The sequence below is a fragment of the Pipistrellus kuhlii genome, unplaced genomic scaffold (assembly GCF_014108245.1).
Source record: "Pipistrellus kuhlii isolate mPipKuh1 unplaced genomic scaffold, mPipKuh1.p scaffold_m20_p_25, whole genome shotgun sequence".
In the NCBI taxonomy this organism is placed as follows: Eukaryota; Metazoa; Chordata; class Mammalia; order Chiroptera; family Vespertilionidae; genus Pipistrellus; species Pipistrellus kuhlii.
In genome coordinates, this window is record NW_023425524.1 from 10,116,938 (window position 1) to 10,134,710 (window position 17,773).

At 47.3% G+C, this 17,773-nt stretch overlaps 1 protein-coding gene across 8 annotated transcripts in view; it reads left to right on the plus strand.

The window, feature by feature from the left end:
• The first annotated feature begins 857 nt into the window (after nt 1–857).
• Nucleotides 858–17,773, plus strand: part of LIN9 (lin-9 DREAM MuvB core complex component) — a 54,254-nt gene continuing 37,338 nt past the window's right edge. The window contains exons 1-6 of one of the 8 annotated variants that reach the window (XM_045587157.1): nt 884–1,006; nt 2,729–2,821; nt 8,766–8,798; nt 10,527–10,621; nt 11,447–11,495; nt 12,128–12,232. In XM_045587157.1, coding sequence (XP_045443113.1) covers nt 11,490–11,495; nt 12,128–12,232 — 111 coding nt within the window. In that variant the 5' untranslated portion in view covers nt 884–1,006; nt 2,729–2,821; nt 8,766–8,798; nt 10,527–10,621; nt 11,447–11,489. Of the gene's footprint in view, nt 1,007–2,728; nt 2,845–8,765; nt 8,799–10,526; nt 10,622–11,446; nt 11,496–12,127; nt 12,233–17,773 lie in introns of all 8 variants that reach the window. The other 7 variants (XM_036453604.2, XM_036453606.2, XM_045587158.1 and 4 more) reach the window with 7 other exon arrangements.

A 17,773-nucleotide genomic window follows, 5' to 3' on the forward strand; every position in this document is an offset into this window, starting at 1 on the left:
ATTTAAAAAAAAAATAAAAAAATAAAAATTGATGTTAACACACACACACACACACACAAAAACAAACCCTGAGGTTATACACCAGCAGCCAGAATCACAGCCAGGCCTCCAGCCCGCACACCTCCTCCCGGAGGCCTCACCCTGACCCCCGGTTCCGTTCTCCACGCCGTGGGCACGGGCACCGCCTTCAGGACAGCCTGGCCCCGGCCTCCGCTCCGAGCCAGCGCCTCCGGCTCGCGGGCCGGACTGGGCCCCGCAGCCCCGAACCCGGGCCGCCCGCCCTGGGGGCCGCCGGCGGGACGAGGCTCCCGCAGACCGGCCGGTCCTCGCCGGCGCCCGCCCCGCGCGGCCGGGCTCCCCGCGCCCCCGGGAGGCGGAGCGCGACCTCCCGGCCTCCCTTCCCGGCGCGGCCCCGCTGGGAAGGGGGTCCCGACCGCCACCGAGTCCCGACGGGCCCGCGGCGGCGGCCTGCCCTCCCGGCGCCCGGCGGAGGGACGGCGACCGGAGCGCGGGTGCGGGGCCCGGGGCAGCGGACTCCGAGCTGCCTCCCCGCGGAGCAAACAGCCCGCGCTCCTCACCTCAGCGCCCGCCGCCCGCGGGGCCGGGGGCCCGGGCGGGCGGGGGCGGCGGCCTCGGGAGCTCGCGCGGCGCCCCCGGCCTCTCCTCAGACCGGGCCCGGGGCGAGGCCGCTCCGCCCGCGGGCCCCCTCCGCAGCGGCGGGCCGGGCCCTGGGCGGGAGCGGGGAGCGGGGGCCCGCGCGGCGGGGCGGAAGCGGGACGCAGGGAGCGGGCGGCGGGGACAGGCGGGCGGCGCGGCGGGGAGCGGGCGGCGGGCGGCGCGGCGGGGAGCGGGCGGCGGGCGCTGACGGCGGGCGGCGCGGCGGCCACGCTCGCATTCGAACCTCCCTCGCAGCCGCCCCGCCCCACAATGCACCGCGGCGGGCAGCCTTTGAAAAAGCGGCGCGGCTCGTTCAAGATGGCGGAGCTCGACCAGTTGCCGGACGAGAGTGAGTAGCGCCGCAGGGTACCCCCTCCTCCCGCCGGCCGCCCGCCTGCGGGGCCGCCCCGGCCGTGACGGGCGCCCGTGCCCCCCGCCCGGCGGGTGGGCGGCCCCCGGCCCCCGGCCCCGGTGCCCCCGCGGCCCCGCGCCGCCGCCTTTGTTGTGGTGTCTGCGGGGCTCCGGGGCTGCGGGAGCGCCGGGGCCGGAAGCCGGGAGGGAGCCCGGGGCCGGCGGGGCGCGGAGCGGGGGCCGCAGCGCGGGGCGGGCGGAGGCGGGCGGAGGCGGGGGCCCGGCCGGCGGCGCGGAGGGCGGCGGGTTATGTAACTCCGGGCGGAGGGTCCCGGGCCCGCGCCGCCGCGCCCGCACCTGCCCCCGGGCCCGGCCCGCCGCCCGCCGCCCGCGGGAAGCGTTTCCGTGTCAGCGGGGCCTCGGGGACCACAGGTGGCCGCCCGCCCGCGCCCTCCCCTCGCCCGCCCGCCCGCTGCTCGGCGACGGGGCCTCAGGCGCGGGGCCTCCCCACGGACGTGACCCGCGGGCCGGCCCCCCCGCCCGCGGCGCCCCCGCTCGGACCCGCGCCGCGTCCAGCAAGTAAACAAGCGAAGCCGCGGGGGACACGGTGCGGGGAGCGGCGTGTCACCCCCGGAGCCCGGCCCCGCGCCGCCCGTTGCGGGCCAGGGCACCGGGGAGGGGGCCGGGAGGGCAGCCATGCCCGTGGGGCTCCCCTGTGCCTGTGCGGGAGGCGGGGACCCAGGACCGGAGCCCGCTCCCCGGGGGATGGGCGCCCACCTGCCCCAGGTCCCAGGTCGGAGCCCTTCAGACGGGGCTGGAGTGGCCGGAGCTGGCCTTTCCGTTTTATATAATTCCGTCCTGTTGATTTCAGAGGGGCGGGCAGGGCGAGCTGTGGGCACCTGGAGCTTCCGGGGTGGCGAGCATGGTTGGCGGTGATGTAGGACGACCCCCATGCCATGCGGAGGGGCCCTGAGCCGTGGGCTGTCACCCGAGGTCCTCACCATCTGGGCCCTAAGATTCTCCATCACCTCTTAGAAGTGGCCGCCACGAGAGCCGTTATCCTAGTGACTGTAGCCTCTCTGTTCAAACAGAGGGGTTCTCGGTGGGTCCTTACCACTGTCACCCCCTGACCACCGCCACCCCCTGACCACCGCCACCCCCTGACCACCGCCACCCCCTTACCACTGTCACCGAAGTGTGTGCCCAGCGGTGTTCACCCCAGCCGCGCTCTGCTCTCCACCTGCCTACCTCGCTGTCCTTTGTGCCATCCGGACAGCATGGGTGGCAGAGCGTGTTCAGCCAGCCGGCAGCTGTGGAGAGCAGGGAGGCCTCACCTGGCTGGCACTCAGTGCCGCCATGAGCCATGGTACCACTCGCTTACATGGGGCTGACTGTGGGGAAGAGGCATCCTTAGCGAACCTGGAGCGGAAGCTTGAGAAGGGACCCGGGGACTAGCGATAGGCCCCTCTGCCAGTTTGAGTCCAGGGGACTAACGAGCTAACAAACCAGCCAGTAGCTGGCCTGGCGTCCTCAGGGCCAAAAGCCACCATAGACCAGCTGCTGGGTGACTGCGTTTGCTCGTTAACCCTCATTCGCTCGCGGTAAGTACTCGTCCTGGTTTGATGTTATGTTTGAGGAAACTGAGGCTACCTTCAGCCCAGGTCTTCCCTCGGCAGCTCCTGTTCTTGACCTCTCGTGCCTGTTTCACATCTCCTCTTAGATGCCTGAGGCCCCTCAAACTTCACGGGTTCGAGATCCCCATCCCGGGAGAGAGACCCTTCCAGTGGCTCCTGTCTTAATGAATGGCTTCGCTGTGCGTTCAGCTGAAACCTAGAGGTTATATTTGGAACTTCCCCCTTTTTTACTTTCCCTGTTTAAGCCTTTACTAAGTCTTGTTGTAACTTTTGCCTTAAAAAAATTCTACCTACTTCTCACCACACCCCAGTCCTCGCCGTCAGCATCCATTACTTGCGCTAATGACTTCAGCCTCATGATCTTCAGACCCCCCCCTGCCATCCCACCTCAGCCTGCACACATGAGAGTGGCGGAATAGGTATGTGCCACCAGCTGCCTATACCACCTCCCTGACCCGCCCCCGGCTTTACTGGATGGCACCGGTCCTGTGTTCTGCTCTTTTTTCACTCGACACTCACCAGGCAGGGCCTGCCCGCTGTTCTTCCCTCCACTCGGAATGCTCTTCCTCCTGTCACTTCTGGTTCACTGCTTATCCTTTAGGTACCTTCTTTCTCGTCTTAAGGCGTCTTTCCTCTCCTCCCTGACAAAGATGACATCTTCTTGCTGAATCTTTTCACACCGCTGTGTCACTGCCGAGAGGGGCTGTCACAGTGGTGGCTTTACGTCTGTCAGTGTGGTGCTTAACTCTGGTTAGAAGTTGCACTAAGAAGGTAACATTACTGTGTTTCTTCATCCCAGTCCTATGCCTAGCACCTGGCAGGCTTCTCTGACTTGTTTTCATACCATGCCCCTTGCTAGCTACTCCTCTAGCTTGGTGGCCTCCCTCCCTCCCTTGAACATGCTACACTATGTACTTCAGTTTTATTTTATTTTTTTACCTACTGTTCTACCAGACTCTGGTTTGACTTCCTGCTCTTGCATGATTGGTCCCTTTCAGATTTCCCTCCTCCGAGAACCTTCCCTGACTGCCCTGTGTAAACTCACTCCCCACTCTCAGCTTACCTCCTTGGTTTCCTTTATAACAACTGCCCAAGTGTGACTATCATCCTGTGTGCTGGCCTACTGTGTGTCTCCTCCCACTTTGTGCTTGCCTTCTGTGTGTGCAAGCTCTCGAGAGCAGAGGCGTTGCTTATCTTTTCCTTCCTGGAACCCAGCACTTAGAACAATGCTGTCACTCAGCGAGTATTTGTTGAATGAATGAATGAACATATCTAGTTAGAGCAGGATTCTAACTTAAATTCACATGCCTGTAAAATCTATGTTCTTTCCTTTATATATATATATATTTTATTGATTTTTTTACAGAGAGGAAAAGAGAGGGATAGAGAGTTAGGAACATCAATGAGAAAGAATCATTGATCAGCTGCCTGTTACACACTCCCTACCAGGGATGTGCCTGCAACTTAGGTACATGCCCTTGACCGGAATCGAACCTGGGACCTTTCAGTCCACAGGTGTCATGACGCTCTATCCACTGAGCCAAACTGGTTTTGGCAAAATCTATGTTCGTAACCTAATAGTTGTGGGTTTTTTTAATTGACAAAAGTCATACTAACAGGATGATATAAGAATTAGCCATGTACTATGTGTGTTGTTCTCTAAGCACTTTTCCATGTATTAACTCACGTTAAGCTGCAAAGAGATGTTAAGTGACTTACTTAAGGTAACATAGCAAGAATGCGGAAGAGCCAAGATTGAAATACAGCCAGTCTCATTCTGCTCTCAGCTATTCTGCAACGCTTTCTCTCAAAAAAGCTAAAAGGTAAAAGGAGATAGAACCCCCAGACAGAGCTTCAACCTTCATGGAGCTGAAATGGCTGTCCTTGCTGCTCACACCTCTTCCCTCCCCACCCAGTCCACATTCCCTGTTCATGTTGCGTCCTGCATTCTGTCCAGATGGTGTGTGTTTGCCTCCCCTCACTAGAAGGTAAATCCTGTGAGAGTTGGGACTCCAGCTGTTTTGCATACTGTCCTGTCTCATGTTCCGATAGCAGGGACGGATGCAGTTGGCAGTCTATACAAACTCCCAAATGAGTCAAGACCACTCCTTTTCTCAAATGAACCATATTTCCCATGGTAGCCACGCTGAGTGGGTGTGTCCTGCCCACCACCACTGTTTCTGTTGTGTTGTTTGAGGTTTCTTAGCAAGACTTGACAGCATTTCTCCCCAACTTCTTCCCGCAGCTTCACTGCCTATGGCCATTAAACTTCATTGCCACAGAAGCTGTGAAGCTGTCCTGTTAACCATTCTCCACATCTGGGCAAGGGGGTGGAGTGAAAGCAACAGTGGCTTTGATGTTGAAGTTCATGTTCTTTCTTTATCCCCTGAGTTTATCTTTTATTTATCAGTGTTTGTATGTGTGGTGGCTTCTTAAAGATGTTTACACGCATTTTGAACATGCCATCATTTAAAAAATTGTCTTTTCTCAATGCAGATCACTGACCACATTTCAAATGACTTCATTCCTGTCTGACTTAGGTTGTAGTCTTACAAATATAAATGGATGCCACAGTAACTGAGATGAGAAAGTAGCTGGTTATGAAATAAAACAAAGTTGAAAACTAGGAATGATGAATAATTTGACTAGTAAAAAAATAATAGGTGTTCTAAACAGAAGAAGATTTATTCATCTACACTGAGTGGCCAGATTATTATGCTTTCTGAACACTTAATAATCTGGTCACACTGTGTGTGAGTGTGTGTGTGTGTGTGTGTGTGTGTGTGTTTTAGAGGCCTGGTGCATGAATTCGTTTATGGGTGGGTCCAGCCAGCCAAGGGGAGGGGACAAGCATGCCTGCTAGTCGAACTCCTGGTTGAGGGAACATTTTGCATATTAGCCTTTTATTATATAGGATATACACTGAATGGCCAGATTATTATGCATTCAGAGATCATAATAATCTGGCCAGTCAGTGTATAATTCTATGAATAACTTCTGGTTTGGAGCATAGAAAGGGTGTTTTTCCCTCTGTTAATTTCTTTTTAGGCCAAAAATGGTTTGGCTCAGTGGATAGAGCGTCAGCCTGCAGACTGAAAGGTCCCAGGTTCGATTCTGGTCAAGGGCATGTACCTTGGTTGCTGGCACATCCCCAGTAGGGAGTGTGCAAGAGGCAGCTGATCGATGTTTCTAACTCTCTATCCCTCTTCCTCTCTGTAAAATATTAATAAAATATATTTTAAAATTTTTTTCTTTTTAAAATTGAGATATAGCTGAAACTGGTTTGGCTCAGTGGATAGAGCGTCGGCCTGTGGACTGAAAGGTCCCAGGTTCGATTCCGGTCAAGGGCATGTACCTTGGTTGTGGGCACATCCCCGGTGGGGGGTGTGCAAGAGGTAGTTTATCAATGATTCTTTCTCATTGATGATTCTAACTATCCCTCTCTTCCTCTCTATAAAAAATCAAAATATATTAAAATAAATAAATAAAATTGAGATATAATTGACATAACATTGGTTTTAGGTGTACAACATAATGATTTGATACACACAGACATACACACACAGACACCCCTTATCTAATAAAAGAGTAATATGCAAATTGACCATACCTCCACTATACCCAGAAGTCATACCCACCAGCTAATCAGGAGCAAATATGCAAATAAACCCAACCAAGATGGCTGCAGCCACGGAGAGCAGGAGGAAGGCTTGCGTTTCCCCGACAATGGAGGAAGCCAAGCTTTCTGCCTGCCCTTGCCTGCCCAAGTCTCCACTCAATGCTACAAAGTTTCAATTATAGAAGATAAATAAATCCCAGATACCAGGGCCTCCACTTGGTCGCTGGGGGCGTGGCCAGCCTGCAAAACACCACAGGCCATCTCATGCCCCAAGAGAATCCCCACCTTGATCTGGGATACCCTTCAGGGCAAACCAGCTGGCCCCCACCCATGCACCAGGCCTTTATTCTATTTAATAAAAGAATGATATGCAAATTGTTATTCCAACACACAAGATGGCTGCTCCCATGTGGTCAAAGATGATTGCCCCCATGTGGACACAAGATGGCCACCTTAAGATGGCCAGCAGGGGAGGGCAGTTGGGGGGGACCAGGCCAGCAGGGGAGGGTAGTTAGGGATGACCAGGCTTCAGGGGAGGACTATTAGGGGCAAATAGGCTGTCGGGGGAGCAGTTAGACATCAATCAGGTTGGCAGGGAGTGGTTAGGGGGTGATCAGCCTGGCAGGCAGAAGTGATTAGGGGCAATCAGAAAGGCAGGCAGGTGAGCAGTTGGGAGCCAGCAGTTCTGGATTGTGAGAGGGATGTCCGACTGCCCGTTTAGGCCCAATTCTGCTGTGATTGGGCCTAAACGGGCGGTCGGACATCCCTCGAGGGAACCCAGATTGGAGAGGGTGCAGGTTGGGCTGAGGGACACTCCCTGCCCCCTCGCCCCCTGTGCACAAATTTTGAACATGGGGCTTGGTCCCGCCGCTGCTGTGGTGGCTGCCTCTGCTTTGGCCTCCATCTTGGCCTCAGCTCTGCCATGGCAACTTCTTCCAGAAGGACTTCCAGTGGAATTAGTATATTATGCTCTTATTATTATAGATATACTAGAGGCCTGGCGCACAAAATTCATTCATGGGGGGGTGGGATGGGGTGGATGGGAGTCCCCTCAGCCTGCACCCTCTCCAATCTGGGACCCTTTGGGGGATGTCCGACTGCCGGTTTAGGCTCGATCTTGGGGATCGGGCCTAAACCGGCTCTCACAATCCTGGACCACTGGTTTCTAATTGCTCACCTGCCCTATTGGTCACCCTTAACTACCCCCTTCTGCTGGCCTTGTTGCCCCTAGCTCCCTCCCTCTGCCAGCCTAATTGCCCCCAGCTGTCCTCCCTGCCAGCCTGGTCGCCCGCAGCTGTCCCTCCCCTCCCCCGCAGGCCTAATTGCCCCTCATGGCCCTCCCTGCTGGCCTGGTCGCCCCATGCAGCCTTTTGTTCAGTTGTTTGGTCATCCCTCACTAACCCCCCTGCTGGCCTGGTTGTAGACAGCCATCTTGTGAGGGTGTGAGGGTCAATTTGCATATTACCTCTTTATTATATAGAAGGATATATGGAGCAAAAATTATTACCACAGTAAGTGTTGCTAACACCCATTTCTACCCATTGTTACAAGTTTCTTCCTTGTGATGAGAACTTTTAAGATCTAGCCTCTTTCAGCTATAGAACATGGTATTGTTCACTGTGTCACCATGCTGCACATCACATCCCAGGATGCATTTGTCTTATAACCTGTTTCCCCCTCCCTGCAGCCATCAGTCTCTTCTCTGTGCCTGCCTGAGTTTGTTGGTTTGTTTGCTGCCACACATCAGTGACAGAGATCACCCTTTATTATTTTTCAGAAGGTTTTAGACTCTTTGCAGCTCACATATGCAGTTCACAGACTTTCAGCTTAGTGCTCTCCCTTTTCCATAAGATCCTATCCTGATTCACACCAGCAGCTCACGCTACTCAGAGAGCCTGTGGTTACTGCACCAGAATCCCCTAGCGACCTTTATCATCGCTCAGATTCTCTGTGTTCTAATACGCACTAACGTTTTGCTAGCCAGTGAACCCTCCAACTCCAAGCTGGTCCCCTTGCCTTTCCTGAACCCCTTCTGCAGCCTGGATCTGGAAGCGTGGCACATCCCCGCCTTCTGCACGCCCAAGGGCTGCTGCCGCTGCCACAGCGCTGGGTCCTTCCGCTTTCCCCGCTGTGCTGCCCTCTGATCTTTGCCTCAGTGAATGTTGGCTCCCTTCTCTTCCTTCTCCAACACCAGCACACTTCTAGGTGAAGATGCAGCATGTGTCTGTCCTTAAGTCGTCCTCGTTCCCTCTTTCTACATTTCCCCTGGGAAAGGTCTCCACTCTCACAACCTCAGTAATCCTCCCAGACGTCTCTCTCCAGTTCTCCTTACCTTCTGAGGTCAGGTCTGCAGCTTGACTTGTCTACTCGTTATTTCTAATTGCACACCCACCATCACTTCAAACTCAACCTCGCTAAAACTAAATGGATTGCTTTTACCCCCAAATCAAGTTCTTTTTCTCTCACTTTGATTATGAAATAATAGTGATTTGTTTTAATTGCAGGCTCTTCAGCAAAAGCCCTTGTCAGTTTAAAAGGTAAGGGTCTCACCATGATTCTGTAGGTAAGGCATAAACTAGAGACTTAATTCATTGAATGAATGTGGATTAGTGTTTCTCTCTTCTGAGTTATGATTCATTATAGCTTTTCAATACTGGTTTTCACTGGTAACAGTTTACATTCATGTGCCGTTACAAATTGGTCGTTGGATGTCAGAAGTTACTAAGAATTTTTTCTCCCCAGAATTATTGACTAAAAAACTTTATTATTAGATTTAAAACATTTATTTTTTAAACATTCATTAAACAATTATGCTAAGCTGTATTTTTGCATAATAGCTTATTTTTAAGAATCTTGCCTTTAAGTAATAATGCAAATCTCTTAAAAATAAAAAGACAAAAAATAATTTCCTTTTCTGAGAAAAAAAGATAATGTTCCTTGGTCTTGCTATTTCTTTCTGTAAGTAGTACTTTAGACAACCCTCTTAATATAGCTTATTTTTAAATTTTACCTTTTGAGCAAGATTCTACTAGGTAAGTACATTTGTAACTAAGCTAGATATTCTAAGGTTCATCAGTCCTTTTAATTTTTAAAACTACTATGTTATGCTTTGAATTGGTGATTTACCAAATTAAATCTGGCTTCAGAACACTGATCTTCCAGGGTTACCCTAATTTATTTGCCTACCAAGATCAACCCCATCCTTCTTTTGTACTTATTAAAAAAGTATTTCATTATTATGAAATACTTAGTACTTGATAAAAGTATTTAATATTCTTTTTTTTAAACATATCTTTTTAAAAATATATATTTTATTGATTTTTTACAGAGAGGAAGAGAGAGGGATAGAGAGTTAGAAACATCGATGAGAGAGAATCATCGATCAGCTGCCTCTTGCATACCCCATACTGGGGATGTGCCTGCAACCAAGGTACATGCCCTTGACCGGAATGGAACCCGGGACCTTTCAGTCTGCAGGCCAATGCTTTATCCACTGAGCCAAACCAGTTTTGGCATATTTCATATTCTTCCTCAATATTAAAATCACTTTTCTTTTAAAAATACATGTATCCATACACACACACACAGACACACACGATAAAGTTTCTTATAGGAAAAACTTAGAAAATGCTGATGAGCAGCTAGAAGGAAATGAAGCTAACTGCATTTGGTATATTCAACCAGGGTTCTGTGTTTCTCTCTGTATAAAGATAGCCTTTTTATAAAATTAAACTCAACCTTCTTTTCATAGTGTGTCTAGTCAGCCACTTGATTGAATCTCTGGTCGCATACAACTCAAGACACTTCTTAGAATTAAGGAGAACAGAAGCACCACACATTTCCGATTTCGAATATCAAGGGTTCATATATTGAAGTAGAAAACACTTAGAAATATGCCTAAATTCAAGGTTGGAATAAGTTTCTTCCTTTGCCTGCTTTCGATTAGATTGCATTTATGAGTTAGTTCTTGGAAAATTAGAATAGAGGAATCACTAAAAGCCAAGAAGAAAGAAGCCACACGTATTTTAATAAGAAAATTTAATATTTTCAAGATGCATTGCCTTGCAAGTTACTTAGAGTTTGACAAACAACAACAACAAAAACAGACAAGACCTTTCATTTGTAATAAACTAAAGTTATGATCAGTGTATTTTTTTTCATCTTGGTAAATATTTCAGTTATATTGCTTTTAAAAGGGCAATGTTCAAAGAATGAAATCCTTTGAATTAAACTTAAATTTTATTAGTAATAATTATTTATTACAGAGGGAAGCTTATCTAACACATGGAATGAAAAGTTCAGTTCTTTACAAAAAACACCTGCTTGGAAAGGCAGGAATTCAGGCTCTGCTGTGGAAATGGTAAGGAATTAAGTTTTAGAATATGATAGCTAAATTGTTTGTGCTATTGTCATGTGCAGGTTCTTATAGCACAGTACAACTTTTCCAAGGTTTCCCCCAACCTTTAAGCATTTGAGGTGTTTTGTTTTTGTTTTTAATTCATTGATTTGAGAAAGAGAGAAACATCAATTTGTTGTTCCACTAATTTATGCGTTCATTAGTTGCTTCTTGTATGTGCCCTAACCAACTGAACTATCCCCCCTAAGTGCCATTGAGCAGTATATGATCATATATAAGTAATTTGTAGTCTGTGATAATCTGGTCATTATTAAGCGTTTGTTAAGTAATTGTAGTCTTTTTTTTTAAATAAATAAAAACAAAAAAACTCCAACAACCCAAACTCGGGCTTTTATTAGTAAAATATGCATGGCACTGGTCCCTACACAAAGATATATAAATACATGGTAAAACATTAACGTCTTGTGTAGGTCAAGGGTAATTGCTTTTAGGGGTGACTCATGATTTGGGGGGCCTTTGCTCCTCCCCTGCCCAGGAGGCTTTTGGGGTCAGTCCTGAAACAAGCCTGGAGCTGGGATGCACAGCAGTGGTCACACCTGGACAGGTGACCGCAGTGGATGTGCAAGACTTTGTACACTCCTATCAGTTCTGTCACCATCATTCTCCTCCTCCTCTTGGAAGGAAGCAGGGGAGAAGGGCTTCCGGTCAGGGCTATGTAGTCTTGAGACTCTCAGTGGATTTAATTTCGAGATCCTAACCTCTGACCTTGACCCGATTGGGAGCTGCCCATATGTGCTAGCTCTCTGTACCTCCTTCCCTTCTAAATAGGCATGAAGCTGTCTTGAATAGTGGAAGAAGGATTTGAAAAAGGATGCAGGTACTATGGGACATTATTTCTGTTCTTTTAATGAGACCTCTGAACCTAGAATAGACTGTAAAAAATTTCATATTATACACCCTGAAGTATATGATGTATTTCTGGCACTTAAGGTGTTTTTTTTAGTTCTACAGGCATTTATCAGGTATCCGTTATAGGAATCTCATATTTTTATCTATAGATGGAAATTCAGTTAACAATTTTTGACCTCGGATCTAGTCTATTACATGCATTTAGGTTTACCCTCTGGAGCGGCTTAGTGACTGCCTAGCCCAGCCTGTGCCGCAGACGTGAGTGATGCACCTGGCCGGTGTTAACCAGACACCAGCAGAATAGGAACTGGAATTTCCAGAATTTACCTTCCGGTCTTCACTCAGAGCTGCTAGTGTGCTGATGAGATTTGGTTCTAGTTTCATCATCAGCTAGGTGTTTTATTTGTAAACATTTTGCATAAATATGTGTCTCTGTATTTTTTAAATCTGAGATCATTTGTACTTTGTATTACCTATACTTTATCCTTCTGTACTGCTTGCTGATAATCTAGTTATCTACACTTTCCAATATAGAATTATATTTTGGAAAAAATGGGATGTGTTCAGTCTTTTCATGAAATAAAATAATTTATATCATAGCCTTTCAGAAATTCAAAACGAAGTCGATTCTTCTCTGATGAAGATGACAGACAAATAAATACAAGATCACCCAAAAGAAATCAGCGGGTTGCCATGGTGCCACAGGTATGAGTGTGCTGACATTTTGTCTCATGTGATGGGAAGTGAGCAATTGCTCAGAGCAATAAGTTTATATTTATAATTACATTTTGAGTAACAAGTTCTTTTCTATTGTAGTTACCTAGAAAATGCCATTATTTTGAAACCAGACTAGAAAGCCGGTCCTCAGTCTTACAAATACACACTTTTTATTTATTTTATTTTTTAATAAATTTTTATTGTTCATATTATTACAAATGTTCCTTTCCACCCCCCCTCCATTGCTCTCCTCCACCAGGTTCCCACCCCACCCTCTGCCCTTTCCCCACTCCCCATTGTCCTTATCCATAGGTGCACAGTTTATGTTCAGTCTCTTCCCACATCCCCCTCTCCCCTTTTCCCCAAGAATCGTCAGTTCACTCCCCTTTCATACCTCTGATTCTATTATATTCAACAGTTAATATTGTTCATCAGATTTTTTTTTTTAATTTCCTTGGTTTTTAGATTCACTTGTTGATAGTTATGTATTTGTTGTTCATAATTTTTATCTTTATTTACTTTCTCTTCTGAAAGAACCCCCTTCAGCAATTCATATAATTCTGGTTTGGTGTTGATGAACTCCTTTAGCTTTTTTTTTTTATTAGTGAAGCTCTTTATCTGACCTTCAATTCTGAGTGATAGCTTTGCTGGATAGATTATCTTTGGCTGTAGGTTCTTACTATTCATCACCTTGAATATTTCTTGCCATTCCCGACTGGCCTGCATGGTTTCTGTTGAGAAATCTGCTGACAATCGTATAGGTGCTCCTTTATAGGTAACTACCTGCTTTGCTCTTGCTACTTTTAATATTCTCTCTTTGTCTTTTGCTTTTGGAATTTTAATTATGATTTGTCTTGGTGTGGTCCTCTTTGGATTCCTTTTGTTTGGAGTTCTGTGCGCTTCCTGGACTTGTAAGTCTAATTTTTTCAGCAGGTGGAGGAAGTTTTCTGTCACTATTTCTTTCAGTATGTTTTCGATATCTTGCTCTCTCTCATCTTCTGGGACTCCCATAATTCTGATGTTGGTTCGCTTGAAGTTGTCCCAGAGGTTTCTTACATTATCTTCAATTTTCTGGATTCTCTTGCCTTCTAGCTTCTGCGGAGGAGTGTCTTCTGGCTCTTTATGTTCCAAATCTTTGACTTGATTCTTGCGATCTTCCATTCTGTTTTTAGGACTCTATATATTTTTTATTTCAGACAATGTATTCTTTATTTCTTGTTGATCCCTTATCATTTCTTGATGACTCCTTATTAATTCTAGTTGATCTCTTTTCATATCCTCATAGGTCTTATCCATCTTTTCTAGGAAATTCTTGGAAAACCTTATAAGCGTAGATTTGAACTCTATATCCAGTCTCTTTTTGTCCTCCATTTCTTTCGTTTGTGATCTATTTTGTTTTGGCATTTTCCGCATTTTCGCAGCTTTCCTGATTGGGCGGGATTTCAGGGTGGAGCCTACAGCCTTGGCTTCCGTCAGCCCCGCCTTATGCGGCTTCTGGGTCTCAGGGTCGCTGCAAGCACCTCTGAGAGAAAGGTGCCCTCGATTTTCGCCTGCTACCAAACAGTCTAGGCTTTCCCCCAATGAACCCGGTATTGGGGTTCAGTTCAGTTGGAAGTGGAGTTGGAGGTGCCGTTCAGAGCAGTCTGGAGCCCCTGTCTCCTTCCCACCAGGGCAATTCCGCGGCACAGCCAACCATCCCTTCTCTGCGCGCATTGCGCGCCTCCGGGACCTCCTTTCGCCGCTCCCCCGGGGTTCCGCCTTACAGCCCAGCTCCCTCTGTTTGAGCCTGGGTCCCCGGGGTCTGGCCTAGAACTGGGGTTCAGAGCAGTTGGAACTGGGACCCAACACAGTCGGAGCGTTTATCTCCTTCCTGCTAGGGAACGCCAGCCAGGCACTCAGCCACCCTCCTCTCCGGCTCCGTCCTCTCCACGCGCGCCGCGTGTCTCCGTACCTTAGGCTTGTACAGCTCCTCCGCGCTTCCTTCTGGTTTTCTCCTTGCTTCTCGTTCCTGTAGTTCTGGGTAATGTCCATTTTATATTTTAGTTGTATTTTATTGAAATTGTTGTGTGCGGCTGCAGCTAGGTGTTTACCTGGGCAGCCAACTTGGATTCTTCCTTTATTCCAAATACACACCTAAAAAAAAAAATAAATTAAAAAAAATATATATATGTATGTGTATATATATATATATATATACTGTGTGTATATATATATATATATATATATTTTTTTTTTTAATTGATTTTTTACAGAGAGGAAGGGAGGAGGGATACAGAGCTAGAAACATCGATGAGAGAGAAGCATCGATCAGCTGCCTCCTGCACACCCCCTACTGAGGATGTGCCCGCAACCAATGTACATGCCCTTGGCCGGAATCGAACCTGGGACCTTTCAATCCGCAGGCCGACGCTCTATCCACTGAGCCAAACCGGTTTCGGCCAAATACACACTTTCTTATAAGCATGGAGATAGTGAATATTAAGCAAATGGTTTTGGCAATATGGAATCAGTTTGGAATTTGGTATGGAGATGAGAGAGAATCACTGAGGGAAGCATTTTGAAGACTTCCTTTATCCAAAAGAGGAACATATATTTTATGAAATAATCTCTTTTTCACTTTTGGCATTTTTTATTTGTATTTTTAAAATTATTATTTTTTAAATATTATTGGTTTCAGCCAGGACCGGTTTGGCTCAATGGATAGAGCGTCGGCTTGGGGACTGAAGGGTCCCGGGTTCGATTCTGGTCAAGGGCACATCCCCAGGAGGGGGTGTGCAAGAGGCAGCTGATTGATGATTCTCTCTCATTGATGTTTCTAACTCTCTATCCCTCGCTCTTTCTCTCTATACAAAAATCAATAAAATATATTAAAAAAAAAAAAAAAAGTCATGGTGGACACGTAAGAATCAAAAGACTGAATGAAAATTAGGTAAGGAAATATTAACTTTAAGAATAACGTGTTCTGCAGAAACTGGTTTGGCTCAGTGGATAGAGCATCGGCCTGCGGAATGAAAGGTCTCAGGTTCGATTCTGGCCAAGGGCATGTACCTTGGTTGTGGGTACATTCCCAGTAGGGGGTGTGCAAGAGGCAGCTGATCGATGATTCTCTCTCATCATGTTTCTAACTCTCTATCCCTCTCTCTTCCTCTCTGTAAAAAATCAATAAAATGTATTTAAGCAAACAACAAAAAAAGAATAATGTGGCCCAAAGCAGATTTGTCTCAGTGGATAGAGTGTCAGCCTACGGACTGAAGGGTCCCAGGATGGATTCCAGTGAGGAGCACATGTCCAGTTGTGGGCTTGATGCCCAGTAGGGAGCATGCAGGAGGCAGCCAATCAATGATTCTGTCTCATCATTTATGTTTTTATCTCTCTCTCCCTCTCCTTTCCTCTCTGAAATCAATAAAAATACATTAAAAAAATAGAATAATGTGATTTCCCCCCCTCTCAAATTTCTACTTCCCTGGCATTTTGTTTGTTTGTTTTGTTAATCCTTAATCCTCATCAAGGATATTTTGCCACTGATTTTAGATAGAGTGGAAGGGGTGGAGGGAAGGAAAATGAGAGGAGGGATGGAGGGAGGGAAAATGAGAGGAGGGAGGGATGGAGGGAGGGAAAATGAGAGGAGGGATGGAGGGAGGGAAAATGAGAGGAGGGATGGAGGGAGGGAAAATGAGAGGAGGGATGGAGGGAGGGAAAATGAGAGGAGGGATGGAGTGAGGGAAAATGAGAGGAGGGATGGAGGGAGGGAAAATGAGAGGAGGGAGGGAAAATGAGAGGAGGGATGGAGGGAGGGAAAATGAGAGGAGGGAGGGAGGGAGGGAAAATGAGAGGAGGGAGGGAGGGAGGGAAAATGAGAGGAGGGATGGAGGGAGGGAAAATGAGAGGAGGGAGGGAGGGAGGGAAAATGAGAGGAGGGAGGGAGGGAGGGAAAATGAGAGGAGGCATGGAGGGAGGGAGGGAAGGAGGGAGGGAGGGAGGGAGGGAGGGAGAGAAGAGGGACATTAACGAGAGAGAGACTTATTAATTGTTGGCCTCCTGCACGAGCTCCTGCTGGCTGGGTATCGAACCTGCCACCCAGCCAGGGGCCCGTGACTGGGAATCGAACCACTGAGCGAACAACACGGGCCAGGGCTCATTTCCCCCCAAAGTGTTAAACACTTCAGCGGTGGGTCAGAGTAGAGGTGATTTTTCTCAGCCAGGGATTGGGCATCAAAGGAATTAAAGGAGCGAAGAGCAATACGCCCTACCAAACACACTGTCTTCCATGCCTGTATGATAATCTCAGACAGTAAAAATGTTTATGCTCTGTGAAGTGAACAAAAAGGTATTTTAGAAAATGTTTAATGGCAATAACAAATGTACATAAGTATTTAAAATTGTTTAAAAAAAGGCAACAATACAAAATGTGCAGTTTGACTCAGTAGGTGTTGGATACAAGGTTGAATGAATATAAGATATAGTTAAATAACTTTTCCTTGTATTGACTTTAGGAGAGGTGTGTTATTAGGATAATTTGAATAACAACTCTCTAAATGTGTGTTGTTTTAAGACTTCTGTTTTTCCTGTAGCTGTTCCTTAGGAAACTTTCCAAGCATTCAGTCTTTGCGACTATAAAGCCATCCTGCTCAGCTCAGCCACTGCCTCCCTCCGCAGACACGCCATCCCTTCCCGTGCCTCCGAGCGGGAGGCCTCCAAGTTGTCGTTTCTGGCCCTAACATGCCCAGTTCTTCCAAGTGTATTTACATGACAGGACTTGTCCCCTATCCTCCTCTAAGTTCTTATATTCTGTGTGCGTGTGTGTGCGTGTGTGTGTGTGTGTGTGTTTATTGTTGTTGATAATCCTCATTAAACTCAGTAAATCATAAAAAGGAAAGATAGTTATATTTGACTCTCAAAAGTTTTATTTAATCTTGCATGGTGAAAAATACAGAAACAAAGTGAAAAAACTAGAAAAAAGTAATTCTACAAACTCTGAAGCAAAGTACAGCCAATATAAACAGCCCAAAGGCTAATATTCTTAATATTATATATTCAAAATTCTTACAAATTAATAAGAATTCTCTCCAATTTCTGTTTTTTTTTTCTTTTCTTTGAGTTACTGACCTAGATTTAAAAAAAAAAAATATTTTTATTGACTTTTTACAGAGAGGAAGGGAGAGAGATAGAGAGTTAGAAACATCGATGAGAAAGAGTCATCAATCAGCTGCCTCTTGCACACCCCTACTGAGGATGTCCCCACAGCCAAGGTACATGCCCTTGACTGGAATCGAACCTGGGATCTTTCAGTTTGCAGGTCGATGCTCTATCCACTGAGCCAAACCGGTTTCGGCTGACCCAGATTTTTAAATGGCTCGTTGGATATAGTAAAACTATATTAAAGATCCCTTGTTTCTATCTCTCTCTATGTTGGGAGTTAAGCATAAATAATAACCAATTTACTATAAATTATTATCAGAAAAAGATAGTGACTTTTTAAAGTTATCTTTATATCAACTTGTATTCATCCACATTATTAAATTATCTTAT